Raw genomic sequence first — 20,034 nt, 5'->3', positions numbered from 1 at the left:
AAGGAGAAAGTTGGCTGCATCCCTCATTTATTTAACAGCTGATCAAGAGGATACCTCTAAGCCAGGGGTGTCAAACTCAAGGCCTGGTGGGGGGGCAGATCTGGCTTATGGGGTGCTTAGATCAGTTCCGCGAGGCCGCCCTGGAAACAGCAACGGACCAGCCCTCAGTGCCTCCCTCAGCGCACACACACCCCCAACAAGCTCTGTTTTAACTGGAAAGGAGGTGCAGGAGGCCATTGCAGCCGAAAATGGAACTCAGGAGCCCGTTTTTGCTGGCAGAGCGCTTGGGCCAACACAAGTGCCCCCTGACACAAGTGATGTCATGCTGGCCACGCCCACTGCACCTACCGAGGTCAAACACAACCCTGACGCGGCCCTCAAGGAAATCAAGTTTGACACCCCTGTTCTAAGCTAAGAATTGGGACCAATCCTTCGAATTACCTGAGAAGCATGTTGTCCTCTTTCAAAAGTGAGGTAGTTCAGTTCCATTAAGGAAACAATCTGCAGAGAAATTAAAACCCAATGAGCCAGAAGTGCAGAGCTCAAGAAAATAACCAGATGGATATCATATGAGCCGAGGTGGCGCAGTGGTTAGGGTGCAGTACTGCAGGCCACTTCAGCTGACTGTTATCTGCAGTTCAGCGGTTCTAATCTCACCGGCTCAAGGTTGGCTCAGCCCTCCATCCTTCCGAGGTGGGTGAAATGAGGACCCAGACTGTTGTTGGGGGCGATACGCTGACTCTGTAAACCGCTTAGAGAGGGCTGAAAGCCCTATGAAGCGGTATATAAGTCTAACTGCTATTGCTATTGCTATATATGCTACCAACAAATAAATGAGCTGAGTTCATGGATGGTGCTAAATTATAATAAAGCTGGTTTCAGCGAACATATTGAGTGTACTCAACCATTGTGGCTTGTAAAACCATTTTTTAAAACTCAAGTGTTTTCTGTAAAACAGACAACGGTGGGTGATTCAGGAAACCCCAGGGAAAGAAAAATGGCCTAACTATAATATACAGGAAAAGGGACAGGGTGGCTCAGTGGCTAAGATGCTGACCTTGTCGATAAGAAGGTCAGCAATTTGGCGGTTCGAATCTCAAGGTGCCATGTAACTGAGTGAGCTCCCCTTACTTGTTCCAGCTTCTACCAGCCTGGCAATTCAAAAGCACGTAAAAAATACAAGTAGAAAAATAGAGACCACCTTTGGTGGGAAGGTAACAGCGTTCCGTGCGCCTTTGACGTTGAGTCATGCTGACCACGTGACCACGGAGATGTCTTCGGCTTTGAAACTGAGATGAGCACCGCCCCCTAGAGTCGGGAACGACTAGCACGACTATGTGCGAGGGGAACCTTTACCTTTATTTTTTATAATATACAGAAAACTTAAAAGAAGCTAGTCAAGTGCATTTTAAAGTCACACAGGATTGTTTTTTTGTAGCTTCACAAGGAAAATTTGGACAAAATGAAATAATAATAATAATTAAGCCAAGCAGCATAATAATAAACTTGGTTAGGTTTTTAAGATGTCCCAAGACTGCATGTTTTTATTGATTTCTATTGAAGACGCTAAGAAAACAAACAGGAAAACTTCTACTGTGCATAAAAGCAAATACATGCATGGAGATTTTATATTTCTCTTGCAGCTCTTCCGTCTGTATGAGCAAGTATAAAACACAACGGTGACTTTTCTCCAACATTATCAATCAGAAGCTACTTTTAAATGGCTGTGCAAAGCGGTCTCTTTTTAAAAAAATAAGTTCTCCTTAAAAATCAGAACTGAATAGGTTTAAAGAAGGAACAGATTAATGTGGAGGGCACCACAAAAGCTGTGGGCCACAGCCCGAGGGTTGGTGCCCCCTGCTTTACAGCACTCTCTGGGCAGTTTACAGTGTCAGCATATTGCCCCCAACATCTGGGTCCTCATTTTATCAAATTCGGAAAGGTAGAAGACTAGACTAACCTTGAGCCAGTCAGGATCGAACTTCAGGCTGTAGGCAGAATCGGCCTGCAATACTGCATTCAAACAACTGCGCTACCTTGGCCCTTATTTAATTATTGTTGTAGTATTGCTAAGACCTCTGCCCTCTCTGCAACTAACAGTGAGAATATGCAGGATGCCTTGGCTTCAAAGTTACGGGAAAAGCATCATAAGAACACCCTAGTTGGTTTAAAAAGTACCGTTGAGTTCAATGCACATTGCACAGGTGTCTCTTTCATCCGGTTCAGAATGCCTGGGTTGGCTCCATTCTGCAGGAGGACTTCGATGATCCCTTGGTAGCCCCAGCGAGCAGCTATGTGAAGAGGAGTGTCTCCTTTTTCATTACCAATCTCTAACTTGCAAGAATGGACATCGTAATAAACGAGAGCCTTGACGCACTGCAAAGTTAAAACAGAACAACCGATATAAGAACTTTGTCATGAAGGCCATGGATTATATACAGCCTGAAGGAAGCTGCTCCTATATGTTCTGACCCAGGCTTCCTTAAAAATAGCAATAGCAGTTAGACTTATATATCACTTCATAGGGCTTTCAGCCCTCTCTAAGCGGTTTACAGAGTCAGCGTATTGCCCTCAACAACAATCCGGGTCCTCATTTTACCCACCTCGGAAGGATGGAAGGCTGAGTCAACCCTGAGCCGGTGAGATTTGAACAGCCGAACTGCAGAACTGCAGTCAGCTGAAGTAGCCTGCAGTGCTGCATTTAACCACTGCGCCACCTCAGCAAGAAGCAGAGTCCCCTTTTATTTACACGACTGTGAATTCCTTTCATTCAGAGTCAGCAAGACTTAGCCAACAGTCTTTCAGAGGAATGTTTATCAACACGAACCTTATCTCGTTTGGTGAGCTGCCAAATAACTGGTTGCCAAACGCAGGGCAAGGCAAAACTTGGCACAGAGTCTCTTCTAGTCACAAACAGAACTTTCCACTCGTGAAACGACCGAATGAATGGTTTCCTGCAAAAGCCCATTCCCCGTTCGCTCCTTTTTTGTTTTCTATGGGAAGGGTCAATCACTTCCAAGGTGTGGCTTTACTCCCAAGTCGACCCTGCTTTCTTAGTTCTTCTTGTCTTCTGGCAGCTCTGTGCATGCACACACTGGGAACAGGCTCCAGCTATTTCTCTGCCTCACTGCTGTCTAGCTCCCTCTCTGCCTTTGACGCAGAGCCCTCGTCTGAGCTTTCCTCAGCCCCCAGGACCGGCCCATGTTCCTCCCCAACCTCCTCACTGTCCAATTCTGCTTGCACTTTATCCACCCAGAGATTTAACCCTGCTATGCTATGAATGCTTGAATACCAAAATCTCCTCTCAGACAATACACACTCACAATACGCACACAATTCATACACTTTTTTCATATAACAAAAGTGCAAGGACACCACCTGTTCTGAGGATTGCCCTCAACATTGTGACTTTCAAACAGCCACAAAAGCAGCAGACCCCCTTTCACGAGACACCCAATTCTTCATCCAGACTACCTTCGTATATTTTTTCCCCTGTGGAATGCTTTAATTAGTACAATTTTATGTTAGCATGCGGTGGATTTAATGTGTTTCACAGAAAACTTGAAAAGCTAGTAGCGATGTCTTGAGCGCAGGAAACGGAGAACGAATGGTGTAAAAATAATTTGAATCAATGAATGGCCTATTTTTACATTTCGTATCCACCACAATAATTGAACACTTGATAGGAAAGGAAACTAAAACATTTAGAATATGCTTGCCTCCCAAAAGAGAGGGAAAAGAAATTTATGGTCCAAAGGACACTTCAGTGGGCGTCTTCAATCTTGGCAACTTTAAGACTTGCGGATTTCAACTCTCTGAATTCTTCAGCCAGGAATTCTGGGAGTTGAAGCCCACAAGCCTTAAAATTGGACTGGAGACCCCTGTACTACAGAACTGAAGGACACCTATGAGAACTGCTGTTTTAAAAGATCTACTTACGTCCTCATGCCCATAAGTGCAGGCTAAATGGAGTGCAGTGTTGCCATTATTATCCTGGGCTTCCGAGCTGGATTTATAATGTAACAAGAGAAGCTGAAAATAAAAGGAAAAAGCCAATATTATCCCGAGAAGATGTCATAACAGGCTAGTATATCTACTGGGCGTTTTTATCATTTCTGAAACCGAATGAAATCACTAATGCCCATCTTCCCTTTCAGCTACCTTTTTGGACCGAGTTGCAAACTGGCATGAAACCGAGTTGCAAACTGGCAAACTGGCATGAAAACATCTCATTTTGCACTATTGAAAAAACAATGTAGAGTTACCACTCTACCAATAGGTAAACGCTACTCGGCACTTCAAAGAACAGCTACAGAAAATAACAATTCTTGAGTTAAGTTAATCAGTGGAACAATTTATCTCCAGAAGTTGTGGATGCTGCAACAGTGAGGGATTTTAAGAAGAGATTGGACAACCATTTGTCTGAAATGGTATATGGTTTCCTTCCTGAGCAGGGGGTTGGACTATTAGACCTCCAACTTATTCTTTTATCATATAAGTTATTCTGTTAAGTTAATGCACCATTTCTGGAAATGGGACTTCAATGCTGTTCTTCAAAAAGTTGCCTTAAATAATGTTTAGTACCAACCCAAGAGATTTCAAACTACTCTGTAATTTTACATCCAACTGTTTCAATAATGGGCGGGGTAGAGGGTTTCCACACATGCCCCTTGCCTTTTACACCTTCCTTCTATTTTTCACACCTCCAGCCACACTCACTTCCAAAGTATCCTACGCTCTACTTTTGCCAGCTAGAATAATAGCACAAAATGAAGAAGCTCACAAAAAATCGACAGGGACTTTCATGGATGATAACGGTGATGACTTGAAGTCAACATTTCCAGGGTCATCTCGGTGAAATCCCAGTGACATTGCTGCCAATAAAAAAATGATTCTAAAAGCTGGCATTTTGCTCTGATATACGGCAGCTTTCTCTTTCTTTTATTGAAAGAACTTTTTTTAAAAAAGTTAAGAGCATCAAGATACCTGACAGTAAACAGCAGCAGAGTTGGCTGGAACTATTTGGTAACAAAACACCTGAAGCACTTTTCATGGAATATAAATTTTACAACATCGAATTGTTTTTCTCCAGTCCATCTCCCCAGCCCTCCCAACTCCTGAATCCCCCAAATGGTGGAAGATGCAGCTTCATCAATCAAAATGTTTTATTCATGTTCGGCTAGTTATAAAGACGTTGTTGTAATCCCTGCAAAGGACAACAGGAAGCGAGCACAGAAAAACTGAAGGCTAAATGCATCCGTTCTTTGGGCTGCAGGCCAGCATCAGTATGATTTTTTTTTAAAAAAAAAAAAACAATCCATATGCAGGGCCAACATTTCCATTAAATAGAGTGGGGGAGGGGGGCAATTCTAGGAGGAAAGGCAAGAACAAGGAATAGAAGCCAAAGGTTAGCAAAGAATCCTCATGTCGGGGTTTCCAAATAACATCCCTAATGAAAGAAGACTCCAAGACTTGAGTTTCCTCAAAGTTCCATTTTCTTAGAGATGTCATATTGGCACATCAGGGAAAACCCGAATCTGAAAGTTTCCAGGTTTTCCCCACCCAAATAAAAGTCCAAGTCCCTGCCCAGCACCCACATGTCCATCACATGGGCCAATCAGGCACCAACCAAAACTGTTGTGGCCCGGCAGGAGCCGTTGGAGCTGCCACCAGACTCCGACAGCGAGGGGTCTTATGAGTCAGCCCTGGAGGAGATGGAGGACCCTGGACTGGGTTCCGACTCCGAGCAGGCCGCAGAGAGACTGGTTGACCACCAGGTGGCGCCTGAGCCTTGGATCAGTGGGGAGGAGACAAGAGTGAGTGATCCAGAAACCACCTGTGAGTTGTTCCGGGATGCACGCCGTCGAAGGGCTACTCAGCGTCAAGAACAACTACATAATTACAGGAGGTAATTACGCTCAGCTGATGCCCATTAAAATCCTCTCCTGATTATAAAAGAGACTGCTTGTGCCATGCCCTTCTTGCAGAAGTCAACGTTAAGGACTAACGAGAAACAAACTTGGCAGGCTGGATTGCTGCCAGAGTTTGTTGGCATTGCTGCCAAGGTTTGTAGGACTTGCTGCCGAAGTGCCTATCTCTTTGTTTATGTGGCTTTCAGCCAACGAGAGTCTGGACTGATTAAAAAACATTCTCATTTACGTTTGTTTTCGGCTTTCGTTCCTGGACAGAGAAGGGGGGGGTCAGAACAAAAACTGGAGATGCCTCCAGTCACGCCACTTCAGGTGCAGGGCAACATGTCCTTGACTCTCTGAGAAAGGAATCTTATTTTGACTACATCTCCCTTACTCCATATAATCCCCCCTCCCAGTTTCCCACAGCAATAAATGTGGCAGGCCTAAGGGCCCAATGCAAAAGATGGCTTCCAGGCCTGACTCCTCAGCTAATAGGAATGTCGCTAAGGACTCTGGGAGGGATGAAGAAAGTTATAGCTCTGGTATCCTCGACTTACAACCATTCATTCAGTGACCGTTTGAAATTAAAACAGCACTGAAAAATGTGACTTATGAACAGCACTGAAAAATGTGACTTACAACTTTGCAGCATTCCCGTGATCAAAATCCAGATGTTTGGCCATTGGCCTGTGTTTAGGACAGTTGCAGTGTCCCGGGGTCATGTGATCCACCTTTTGAAACCTCTGGCCAGCCAAGTCCATGGGGGAGCCGGATTCACTTAACAACCATGTTACTAACTTAATAACCCCAGTGATTCACTTAACAACGGTGGCAAGGAAAGTCGTAAAGTAGGACCAAGCTCACTTAACAGCTGTCTTGCTTAGCCACGGAAATTTTGGGCTCAATTAACGGTCGTAAGTCGAGGACTACCTGTATCCTTAAAAAAGCCGCCATTCCACTTTTAAAGCAACCCAGCCCAGATTTTGCTTTTGGGTGACTCAACGCTTACGTCTGTCTATAAATAAAAACGAAACTACACACAGCGCAACATGATTCACAGACTGTTTTGTAGCTTACTGTAACATTCTGGTATCCTTTTTGACAGGCGAGATGAAGGGGTGTTGACCCATGGTAATCCGTGGCAGTGACAACAGCGCCTTTGGAGACTAACAAGTCAACTAACAGTGCTTGCCCTGGGAGAGGGAGGAAGAAACATGCTAATTACCACCCAAATGATACCATGCAGCTGTGTAGTGGGATTAAAAAAAATTAGGAACCAGTTCTCTGCCCGGTCGCTGGGTAGGCGTGGCCAAGGTGGGCATGGCCTACTTGGCCTCCTGCGCCACAGCAGGGGAGGGGCCTTTTTCACCCTCCACAGGCTCCACAGGCTTTCCTCGAGCCTCCAGGAGTACGAAAACGGCCTCCCGCCAGGCTTCCGGTACTTCCGGGAGGCCCTGTTTTCGTCCTCCCTCTGCGCAGGCCCTGCACTTACCTGGCGTAAAAAACAGGCCACCTGGAGACTCCTGGGAGGGGCAGAGTGGGGTGGGCAGGGCCAGCCAGTCCTTGCAAATACTGGTTCAGTGAATCAGATGTAAAATTAGCATCGGTTCGCCTGAACCGGTCCGAACCGGCTGAATCCCACCCGTGGCTGGTTTTTTTTTTAAAGCATGTTGCATTTCAAAGTCGGTTCTTAGAATCGAATAACTTTCTCTTTTTCCTTGCTGTGCAAACCGTGCGATACAGGTAGTCCTCGACTTATGACCACAACCGAGCCCAAAATATATGTAGCAAAGGGAGAAATCGGTTAAGTGAGCTCTGCCGCCATTCTACCCCCCCTTTTTTTTTGTCACATTGGTTAACCGAAATCGCTGCAGCTGTTAAATTAGTCACCCGGTTGTTAAGTGAATCTGGATTCCCTGTTGACTTTGCTGCTCAGAAGGCCGCCAAAAGGGGAATCCTGTGACACTCATACCCCGGGACACTGCAACCGTCATAAATGTGAGTCAGTAGTCAAGCATCCGAATATAAATCACGTGACCGTGGGGATGCTGCAATGGTCATAAATGTGAACAATGGTTGCCGTAAGTCACTTTTTTCAGTGCCGTTGTGACTTTGAATGGTCACTAAATGAACTGTCGTAAGTCGAGGACTACCTGTTGCTCTCCAAGAGCCCACAGCATTTTTTCAATTCTAAGTTGAGCAAGAGAATGTCCAGCAATTAAAAATGAGGTTGCCTTATTCCTGAGAGTCAGAGAAGAATACCAACGGAAGGCAAAAGCATACTGTATTTGGGGGAAAACTAACCAAGAAACCTCCAGATAAAGTAAAAGTCAAGGTTCCCCTTGTACATATGTGCTAGTCGTTCCCAACTCTAGGGGGCAGTGCTCATTTCTGTTTCAAATCCAAAGAGCCAGCGAGGGCCAAAGACATCTCCGTGGTCATGTGGCCGGCATGACTCAATGCCAAAGGCGCACGGAACGCTGTTACTTTCCCACCAAAGATGGTTCCTATTTTTCTACTTGCATTTTTTACTTGCTTTTGAACTGCTAGGTTGGCAGAAGCTGGGACAAGTAACGGGAGCTCACTCCGTTATGCGGCGCTAGGGATTCGAACCGCTGAACTGCCGACCTTTCTGATCGACAAGCTCAGCGTCTTAACCACTGAGCCACTGCGTCCCCAGGTAAAGTATTTGCCCTCAAATGTTCAAATATTAATGACTTGATACTGCCAAGAACATCGATGTAACCTTTTGGGACAAGGCTCACACTTTCTCAAGGCAAGGCAAGGCAAGAAACTGGAGGAGGCAAAATGATTTTAAAACCTGCTCCCTGCCAAGTCAAAAACCAAGATAACCTACTATCTATTTCCTTCTGGAAAAACCAAAATAATCAAGCGTCTGCAGTTCAGAGAAAGGCTCCTATCTTGCAAACTGTTGCCTTGAAAACTGCTCCATATCCTTGGGCAATCTGTGGCCTTCGTAATGTTGTTTCATTGGATCTCCCAGCATTCTCCAGCATCCCAGCTGCCTAGCCACTTGGCACCACAGTAATAATTCAGGGCTTTTTCAATATCCTCCTTAATTTTCCTAGCTCTTAATGTAAAAACTGCTTAATCTTTTTTTTAAACACAAATATAATCCTTACTATTTTCCCTCCTGGTCAGTTACCTTGGTCCGACGTAGGTTTTTAAAATGCAAATTCTCCTTTTCCAAGTTCATTCTTTATATGTCACTCCTTTTAGTGACATATTTTAAATAGCATTCAAAAGATTTTTACAAAAGATTTTTAAATAGTACTCAAAAGGTGGTTTCTTTTAATATTTAGACATTTCTGAATGTGTAATACAGGATTGAAATAAACGAATACCAGCGCAATGCCGGGTTAACAGCTAGGTAAAAATAAACAACAAAGGAGAAGAGGGTGGAAGGGAGAGAAAGAAAAGGAGAGATAGTAGGAAAGGAAGAGTGGAGGAGAGGTAAGGGAAGAAGAAAGAGGTAAGGAGAGGTGGGTGGAAGGAAGAGAAAGAGAAGGAGAGGAGGGTGGAAGGGAGAGAAAGAGAAGGAGAGGAGGGTGGAAGGGAGAGAAAGAGAACGAGAGGAGGGTGGAAGGGAGAGAAAGAGAACGAGAGGAGGGTGGAAGGGAGAGAAAGAGAAGGAGAGGAGGGTGGAAGGGAGAGAAAGAGAAGGAGAGGAGGGTGGAAGGGAGAGAAAGAGAAGGAAAGAGGGCAGGAAGGGGAAGAGAGAGGGTAAGAGTAGGGGAGAGGTAAGGGAAGAAAGAAGGGGAAGGAGAGGAGGAAGGAAGGAAGGAAGTAGAGAAGGAAGGGAGGGGGAAAAGGAAATTAAGGTGGTGTTACAACAGGCGCTAGGGATGGTAAACAAAACAACCCAAACTGTACCTTATAACCTTTTAAATGGAATAACAAAAGTATAAGAATGGCAAAGAAAAAGAATAACTATGTGAATGTACACCTATAATTGTATGTAAGAGAATAAATGACAGTAAGAATATAAAACACAATATAGGTAAACAATATTTTGGTATAAATAGCTAAGTATAAATAAATATAGAACTGTACATAAAAATGGATAACGAATAAGGAGACCATGAATGCAAGATAGAAATGTATAGAAGGGAAAACACTAACTGTAAAGAAACCGATACGGAACTGCTGTATGATATACGATGGAACTTCTTGTTCCTGTGTTGTGTTAAGTCACGTGTTTGTTTTTGTTGATGTGTTTATGTGTTTAAAATAAAAATTTTAAAAAATTCAAAATAAAATAAACAACAAAAAAGACCAAATAATAATGTTCCAAACAATGTAAAGGAAAACACAGAGATTGGGCTCTCTGTCCTCTTTCCACCTAATGGGTTTGAAACCTTCAGAGCTCCCAACTAACAGAGCGAAAGGATTTCTGATTGTATTGGAAAAGGCGACGCTACAACATTTGAAAAATGAAGGGGGAAAAAAAAAGAGTGCAGCGCTCACCGTAAATAGCAGCTACATGAAGTGGAGTAAATCCCTGATCACCTCTAGAAAATGGGGTAACAATTGATGGATCGTTCAACTTCCTTAAAGCAATAGTACAAGACATGATCAAACTCAAGCAGAATACAAGTGTTTTAATCTACTGCCCAATATGGACCCTTTTGTGAAACTGTGGTTGCAAAGGCCACCCATTATAATTCTGCTGTCCTCTGAACTTGTGGCCCACCAGCAGCCAGCAGAGCTGGCAGCAGATCCGGACAGTGAGGAGATTGGGGGGGAACATGGGATAGTCCTGGAGTCTGGGGAAGGCTCCGATGAGGGCTCTGTTTCGCAGGCAGAGAGGGGGCCAGGCTGTCTGACAGTTCTCAACTGCCTTCAGAGACAGACATCAATGAGGCAGATGGACAGCTGGAGCCTGTTTCCCAGTGTGCGCATGCACAGAGTTGCCGGACGAAGGGAACAGCTAAAGAACAGGGGTTGACTTGGGAATAAGGCCACAGGTAGACGATAAGTGGCCCCTCCCAGGGGAAATAAAAGAGGAGCGAAAGGGGAGTGGAGTTTGCAGGAGAGAATTAGTTTGCTTCATTGGTTCATGACTCTCTGAGAGTCCTTGCCAAGTTTTGCAGATATCAGCCTGGCAGCTCTCCAAACCAAATAAGGTCTGTGACTGTAAATCCTCCCTTGAAAGACTTTGCTGGATGTGAATGAGCAGAATTCACAGTAAATTAATAAAAGGGGTTTTTGTCGGGACCAGGAGTTTGCTTCATGCTCTTGGGAAGCATCGGACAGAACAGAACTTGCTCTTTTGTCAGCTTCAACCCTTTCTTCCTAAAAATAACGGCATCACCATCAGCATTGACAAATTCACCATCTGTCAATTGCAAAAGGCAGCTTTACTTGGAACAGCTTACATCCTGTGATCGATACCTCTAACACAATCCAACACCCACATCTCTCTATCCCAGGTCCTTGGGAAGGAATGCCAAATCCAGTCTGAACATCTGGCTGACTGTGTGACAAACAATATTACTGGCCTATCTCACTAATCCTTGGGAAGATGACTGAATGAATGCCTGAATAATCCGTGTAAACATGCAGACCATAATCTGGCATTAGATCTGAATTAAGCCACTGAAGGCAGAATCAAATGTCTTAACTTTCATTCTGAATCACTGGGGATAAACTCTTGGAGAGAGGAAAAAAATATTCTTACCCAGAAACTAGCTTCTCACATTTGTCACAAAAGCAGAGCGGATGGCACATGTTTTGCAAAGCGTCCTTATCGCTGTCTCCTTGGCTCAGTAAGCGTTCTACTTCTTCTTCGTTGCCCGAAGCAATATGCTGCAAAGAAGAGAGAGACACATCTGGGAAAGTTCAAAACCCAAAACACAACAGACACCAGAAGAGGATGAAAAAAGTCAGTTCTCACATCACAGCAATTGGTAGAAAAGTCGGTGTGTTTTCATCACAAGTCCCCAGTTTACTGTCTACCATCGCTAACAATAAATAATTCCAATTCTAGACTGCATATCCACTGTGACATCTCTATAACTGTTAAACTGTAAAAACTAATGGGTGTCTAATGAAAAGGAATGAATTATATCTATAGTGTTAAATCACAGTACTTTTGTCAGTGATAGTGTGCATTTTGGATTCAAGTTCTGTTGAGATAGAGCCTGTTGTGCCTTAAAATGGCTTCCACTGTGCAGCACAGTGAAGTTGCCATGGTAACGGCTTCACAATATTCCACAAGGGGACTCCCTCTGGTAAGGGGGATTGGTTCCGGGCAACACTGAGCTAGCAGCTAGTGTCTGATAAAAACATCTTCATGTTATTAACATGACTTACTGCCCCAGAACCGGTTAACCAAACCATTTCTTCGGATCATATAATTTGATTTGAAAATGTGGATTGAAGTGTGGATTCGTCTCTCCATTTATAAGCATTCCCAAAGCAGCGGATTTAAAAAATAATAATAATAATAAATTTAAAAATTGTACGTACAACTTCAAGAACAATAAAAGGATAACATCAAACTGATTCAGCAGCTTGTCTGTGCCAGCAAAGCCATAATCAGCTCCAAACTCTCAACGCATTAAAGTTTAAATATTTAACTTTTAAAAAAGGAAGTTTAAGAATGTGCCCACAGAGATCACTCCAAGGAAAGCTTCCCTCTCAGCCCTCATCTCTCCGGTGGAAGATGATTAAGTGGAAGGAGAAATCACACAGGCACTGCTTAGAAAATAAATATAATTAAAATCCGTGACCCGACAAATGCGCGCATGACAAAAGCGCGCCGACGAAACTGCGGTGAGAAAACCACGATGTCATCAACGCGCCGACAACAACGCGCCGACAACAGCATGCCAACAGAAGCGCGATTTAAGTTAAGGTAAGGGTTAGGTTCAGGGTTAGGTTTAGAGTTATGTTTAGGGTTAGGTTTAGAACTCGCGGTTACTACTTGTTCGTTGAAGGCGCACTTTTGTCGGCGCGCTGTTGTCGGCGCGCTTCTGCACTCATTCGTCGGCGCGATTTAGAACTTACAGTTTTCTCGCCGCAGTTTCGCCAGCGCACTTTTGTCGAGCGCGCATTTGTCGGTGAACCATTAAAACCAACTTCCACCAATGATGGTGCTACTCTGATTAAAGCATCCATAGCTATAAGTTTAAAAGCTAATAAAAATGGCAAAGGAAAGATACGTGCTGTTCTTTTATCAATTCCAAAACACCCAATTTTAGTCCGCAGACAGCCATGGAGACAGTCTTCCGACGGATTACAGAAAAGCATAATATTTGGCTAATTCTTGCTGAGTTAATCCAACAGCTATGCCATCCAAACCTTAAACAAGCAGTCTATCGGGGTGGTGGACAGTTGAGAGAGAAGATTCATTCTTTGTCTTAAGAACAGCTTTTCACCAAATCCTTCAGATCCCTAAAAAAGAGAGAGAGAAGCTATTAGCAATGAGAAATATTTAACTGAAGAGGTATCTGCCACCCTCTTTTTTCCCACTGAGGTTGGATCCAGTCTAACTGGCAAATTCCATTTTAAAGCTCTGAAAATTGAACACTGCAGATTTTCTTGCACTGAAGGGTGGGTTTTCCGTTTGAATTTTAACCAATGAATAGAAGAATGAATTCCAACTTCCAACCAAAAGCTTACAAATATGTAGATTCCTAAAAAAAAAAGCTGAGCATGAAGAAAAATAAAATCACCACCGACTGCAGTGTCATCCAAGGAAATTTCTGTTCTTTTACTATGTTATTCATTGGGTGTATATCCTTCCGAGAGATGGGTTCCTATCAGTTCGGCCCGGTTCAGCCAAACCGGTAGTGGCATGCCAGCCTGGGTCGCAGAAACAGCAGCAACCCAGGCTGGCCACACCCCTGGACTGGTTCCCCCGGTTGCCACCATCTTTTTTTTTTTTAGTTTTGCACATGCGCAGAACAATTTCCATTGAACTGTGCATGCAATTCGATGCGCATGCATTTAACAGTCCTCTTTGCAATGGGGTTTTTAATCAGCAATGTTCACACTATTTTTTTAAGGAATAAAAAAAAAATGATGCAGGTAATCCTTGACTTACAAGGAGCCGTTGTGTGCGCAGTTTGATCCTGACCGCCTCAAGGTTCAGCCTTCCATCCTTCCGAGGTGGCTAAAATGAGGACCCGAATTGTTGGGGGCAATATGCTGATTCTGTAAACCGCTTAGAGAGGACTCTAAAGCACTGTGAAGCGGTATATAAGTCTACGTGCTTTTGCTACAACCACAACTGGAACCAGAATTTCTGTGATTAACCAGGCTGGTTAAAATAAATCACAGCCAAATTTACAAACTTCTTTTTTTGCCATGGTTGTTAAGCAAATCATTGTGGTTGTTTGTTGTAATATAGTTCCTTGTGTAGGCGTAGCGGTCACCCATGGCCCAGTTCATACCGGGGCATGCGGAGCCACGCTGAACCACACAGGAGAAAACAAACTCCTAAAATGCCATAACATCCTGATAGTGCATAACATAACATTCTGAGATGTGCCCTATCAATGACGTCCAGGATTTGACCATATATAGACAGAACTTCCCTGAGCAGTAGATTAGAAATTGTACTTTTACAGGCTGTTTTTAATCACATGCTATTGCTCCTCCTGCCTTTGTCCTATGTCAATAAAAGGGGCTCTCAGACCCCCCAATCTGGGTCGCTCCATCCCGAGAAAGATCGTGTCCTGTCTTTTCTCCACATTGGCCTCATGGACGAACCACGGGAACATCACAGTTGTTAATTTAGCTTCCTCCATTGACTTTGCGCATTGGAAGCTGTGTTGCAAAAGGGGATCGCGTGGCCCTGGGATGCTGCAACTGTCATAAATACACACCAGTTGCCAAGCACCCAAATTTTGATCATATGACAACGAGGATGCTGTGACAAGTTGTGTGAAGACCGTTTAGAAGTCACTTTTCTTAACATGCCATTTTAACATCCTTACTACTGATGATTAGATTTGCAATGCCCTTGTCTACTGCTTATTTGATTATAAAGTTTGGTTTTCATTTGTTTGGTCAATCATGTTGAGCAATTCTCTCCCAGGAAGGTAAAAATGTAGAGGGTTAACAGTGAAATGACATGTTGAACAGGTAAGAGAACGAAAGCTGTCACAGTGTTAAAGAGTGAAAGTCCTCTTCACGTCAGAGGGAAGAAATCACTAAGTTTACATCAAGTGAAGTTGTGACGCACTTTGGCTTTAGGTTGATGTGTCCATGCGTCAACTTATTGTGGCTTGGAAACCATCCTTTGTAGTTACCATGAAGTATGAACTTGGCTACTGTGATTCATTCAAGGCTCAACCAGTGGTGGGATTCAAACTTTTTTACTAGTGGTTCTGTGGGCGTACCACTTGTAGGCGTGGCATGGCTTGGTGGGCCTGGCAGGGGAAGGTTACTGTAAAATCCCCATTTCCTCCTGATCAGCTGGGACTCGGGGGAGGGGGGGCAGAGAATAGATGGAGGTGAGATGGTTCTCAGAACTACTCAAAATTTCCGCTACTGGTTCTCCAGAACCGGTCAGAACCTGTTGAATACCATCTCTGGGCTCAACATATATTTTGTAATCAACTATGCTCTAATGACACCATTCACCTCTGCACTAAGCTAATATTCTGGCCCATGTCTATAAGAAAGGTTTGGTTTGATTTGCGCTAAGCTAAACACAAATGACATGCTTTTGCTCAACATGTCAACCTAACTAGTGTTGCTATAGATCAGTGTTTCTCAACCTTAGCAACTTGAAGATGTCCGGACTTCAACTCCCAGAATTCCCCAGCCAGCGAATGCTGGCTGGGGAATTCTGGGAGTTGAAGTCCGGACATCTTCAAGTTGCCAAGGTTGAGAAACACTGTTATAGATGATGATCTCATCTGCTGAAGACTTCCCACCCATGTTTCAGATGAGAACAGCTAACCTGATACCCTCTGGGTATTTCAGCTAGTCATTCAAGACACCCTTAGAGGTTGAGCTCTTGCCTCACAATCAGGAGACTGTGAGTTCGACCCTAGGTAGAGGCGGATATTTCTCTCTCTGGGCACGATGAGAATCTATCTGCTAAATAGAACTCTGCATTGGTGACAGGAAGGGCATCTGGTCAACAAACATTCAGCACCATTCAATTTGCCCAGACTCCACCCTGCAAGGAATTATGGAGTCATAAAAGATGATGATTCCAGAAATCTTTGGGTATATGCTCAACAAAACATAGGCGTCAAGATGAGAAACTTGGTCCTTCTAAGGGGTGTCATTAACTCTCAACAGATCCTGACAGCACAATCCATGCAGAGCTGAAGGCCAACATCTTTGGTGTATACTTGGCTGGAGAAGGCAGACTTTATACTTTACAACCCAGGGGATTATAACCCTGTCTCTCCCCCCTCCCTTCAAATCTCTGAAAGAATTGCAGCCTGAATCAAGACTGATTGCAGTCCCAGTTGGTAAAGCAACATTAACAAGTCAGCTAAAATCAACTCTAGTTGATAAGGAATATGGCTTATTTCCTGTTCTTGCACCACTCCAATCTAGTTCATCTTTCAGACTGAGAGATATACTTTGCTAAATGATTTTGGCTTAAATCTGACTCCTCACAAGATATATTTTCAAGCAGTAAAGAGGGGGAATCAGCACCCCAGGTTCCCAACATCTCTCTAACCAAACATTTTCTTAAGCGATAGAGCAGATAGATTGCATAAGCGACAGTTCAGTTACCAGGATTAAATCTGTCATGTTAAGCACAGCTTCGGGGATTTAAATGCAAGTTAGAACAAAGAGGTTGAAGCACGAAACTCATGGAATTGGCACATTGCAAATCCTGATCTTCTGCAAAAAGACATACATTCAGCCATTCATGATTTGCCCTCCAAGTGTTCTATGTTCTAACATCCAAAATAAGAAGTTTTTAAAAACTATGGAGAAGATAGCTGCATTTAGGCAAAAGGACCAAGAAAAAAAAACGTAAACAGGTATTGGGAAACTGGGCGTGTTTTATTGACTCCTTTTACTTTAAAGAACTGCACACGTTCTCAAATTTATCCATGTGTTTTATTTTTCAGCAGGCAGCAAACCTCTCCGTCATCCCAACACATTTTTGCCTTAAACGGCTTCAGAAGTTGGCAGAGCAACAAGTCATGAACAATCATCAAACCAGCTGCAGGCAAACTATTCACACGTGCAACCATTCCGTTCTTTCCCTCCGCCATTTTTTTTTTTGTTTAATTTAACACGGCTCAGAGATCTAACAAGCAACATTTGTGATGCACCCCTGCCATTTTAGAAAGGGAAAAATACAAGTTTGCTTGAGAAGATATCCCAACGAGAAGCAAAGTGAAAAGCGTTGCAAAGGTGATTTAAAGTGCAAAAGAGGAGTGAAGAGTTTGCCCGAAAAGATCCCCCGGGGCCTCCAGCATGAAGTGATCCCCGAACCAAGCCATTAAACCCCTAAAGTCCCATTCTTTGTAGATGGCTCACAGGCGCAGCTTCCATTGAGGTTATCAGGTCCACCTCCTCCAGCTTCGATTCAGATCAGGAGCACCTAAGGTTTTGGAAGTTTCTCTTGTCATCATCAACTTTGTAGCAACCCTATTGTCTAAAGCAGTGTTTCTCAACCTTGACAACTTGAAGTCCTATGGACTTCAACTCCCAGAATCCCCCAGCCAGCATAGCTGGCTGGGGAATTCTGGGAGTTGAAGTCCACAGGACTTCAAGTTGCCAAGGTTGAGAAACACTGGTCTAAAGGATAAATGAGGAACCCGTGGCTCTCCCAACCCGTGACTCTCCAGAAGTTGACGAGCTACAACTACCAACATACGTATTTTATGGAAGAGAGTCTTGAAGAGTCCACTTCGTGTCATGGAAAATTCAACACTAGCTTAAGCCCCAAGATGCTAAATTATCTACTATTTGTCAGGGTTCCCGAACATGTCGGCATTTACCCAAGTGAAGCCAGCTCTGCTCCCACCTAATTTACGGCCCAATTATGACCCTGTTTTCCCTCTCCACCTAGGGTGTGCCATTAATCACATTCTCCATCGGAACACTTTCCCTGGCTGTAGAGATTATGCCCCTCCGGCTGTTGCAGGTAACCTGGGATACAGCCTTGAGAAAGGTATGTGTGGAATGTGCTTCTTGTTGCTGCTCCATCAGTTTCCCCCCACCCCACCCTCCTGCCTATGGCAACTCGAGAGCAGGTCAGGGATGCTTACGAGTTGACACTATTCTGCATTCAGAGTGAATAGGTTCAACAGACATTCTAAGTTAGAAAGGCACCATGCTAACTGGCTCATGGGTCAAACCAGTTCAGGGACAAGATATAAGCCATATTCTAACAGTGGGCAGTCCCGGTGCCCATGTGAGGTGGACATTTCAGTAATATTGAAATGTGCCTCACATGATTAAGACATGTGTTTTATTCTGCAAACACCCTAACAATACATAAAAGAGGAGGAGGAGGAGGAGATAATAATTTTATGGCTATAAGAATATTTCCAGTCACAAAAGGAATACCGACAGGTCAATTAAAGCTCTGTCCCATTAAAGAGAAAACTATGGTCACCCCGAGTTATCGACTGAGAGGGGTAGGCATAGAAATTGAAGAAATAAATAAATTAATTTCACTACGTCTTAAAACAGCTGGGAAAGAGGTCCTTGGCATTTTGGGGGTGTAATGTTGATGTGTTACAACACTGCGTCCAACTTTCAACCTAAATGGAGAGCAACGGAAGCTGATAGATTTTGATTAGATGGCATAAACTGAAAGAAAAGGGAGGGAGCATTTAGCAACGCTTTTGAAGATAAAAATTAAGCATCGCCTTGGTTAAAATCTGCCAGCTACCTCTATCTTGGCTCCAGAAAATACCTTGAATTGCTAACCTTAAGTTCCTTATCCATCAACTTTTTAAAAAATTATCTTCAGAGTGCCATCAAAGCATTCGTGCTTTCTAAAATACCTCTGCAATATCCGTTACAGTTTTAGGGACACATTGCCACCGTGGCACGACAAAACCGCGCTCGACTAAAGCGCCCCCGATTAAACCGCGTCGCTGACATCATCAACAGGGCGACAACAGCGAGCGCGGAGAAAGAAGGGCGCTTTAAATAGCGCTTTGAAAGCAAGCCGATTCAACTTAAGGTAAGGGTTAGCTTTAGGGTTAGCTTTAGGGTTAGGGTTAGGTTAAGGGTTAGGGTTAGGTTAAGGTTACGTTAAGGGTTAGGGTTAGGGTTAGGGTTAGGTTAAGGGTTAGGATTAGGTTTAGGTTTAGGGTTAGGTTAAGGGTTAGGTTAAGGGTTAGGATTAGGGTTAGGTTTAGGGGGGTTAGGTTTAGGTTTAGGGGTTAATTTTAGGTTTAGCGTTTACAGCGTGCTTCTGTCTCCACGCTGTTGTTGCCCTGTGATGACGTCAGCTACGCGGTTTCGTCGAACGCGCTTTAGTCGAACGCGGTTTTGTGGTGGAACCCATTGCCACGCCTTCTACAAGCAAAACCATTTACTGCTGGCAGAAAAATCACTGCAACTCAGCTGTGTGTCTTGACACACAAAGGTTGTGGATTTAGCACTCCACTCTACCTCGCTCAGCCCAAAATGTAAAGCTGTTCAAATATATTCCACTTAATGCATCGGCAAGGCTCTGAATGATTTGACTAAGCCCAGAAAGCTGAAACCTAAAGGTGACTCTTTTTAACTCTTAAAAAAAGGACTTCTGCCAACTACTGTAATCCTAAAATCAATGGTACTTTTAAATCCATCTCTGAAAAGCCCTCCAAGAACTTCTGACTTGGGCTAATTTTTAGTGTAACAGAAGGTGACACATTTATCAAATACATGGCAGATTATCATCCTATCAAGTTAAGTTTGATTAAGTCCTATCAAATTAAGTTTGATTCCATATATACAGTCAAAACATATTCTGTCTTGTTTAGATTGTCTCTAGAGGTAATCCTTGATTTACGACCACTTGTGGAGTGACCATTTGAAGTTACAACGGCCCTGGGAAAAAAGTGACATGGCTGATTTTCACACTTATGACCATCGCAAGATTCCCATGGTCACAGGATAAAAATTCGGACACTCGGCAACAGGCATATATTTAAGACCCATTGTGTGG

General features: G+C 43.7%; 1 protein-coding gene across 4 annotated transcripts in view; it reads right to left on the bottom strand.

The window, feature by feature from the left end:
* ANKRD27 (ankyrin repeat domain 27) overlaps positions 1–20,034 on the bottom strand; it is a 65,583-nt gene that overhangs the window by 15,128 nt on the left and 30,421 nt on the right. For 3 of the 4 annotated variants that reach the window (XM_087728992.1, XM_087728995.1, XM_087728993.1), the window contains exons 13-19: positions 13,239–13,331; positions 11,614–11,741; positions 10,401–10,483; positions 6,990–7,105; positions 3,940–4,032; positions 2,179–2,376; positions 442–501 (exon numbers count right to left, since the gene is read on the bottom strand). In XM_087728992.1, the coding sequence (XP_087585118.1) occupies positions 442–501; positions 2,179–2,376; positions 3,940–4,032; positions 6,990–7,105; positions 10,401–10,483; positions 11,614–11,741; positions 13,239–13,331 (771 nt within the window). The remainder of the gene's footprint in view (positions 1–441; positions 502–2,178; positions 2,377–3,939; positions 4,033–6,989; positions 7,106–10,400; positions 10,484–11,613; positions 11,742–13,238; positions 13,332–20,034) is intronic. The other variant, XM_087728994.1, reaches the window with a different exon arrangement.

Source organism: Thamnophis sirtalis, unplaced genomic scaffold (assembly GCF_051295495.1).
Source record: "Thamnophis sirtalis isolate CommonGarterSnake01/CBP01778 unplaced genomic scaffold, rThaSir2_p1.2 scaffold_14, whole genome shotgun sequence".
NCBI lineage: Eukaryota > Metazoa > Chordata > Lepidosauria > Squamata > Natricidae > Thamnophis > Thamnophis sirtalis.
This window is presented reverse-complemented; position numbering and strand designations above follow the sequence as displayed.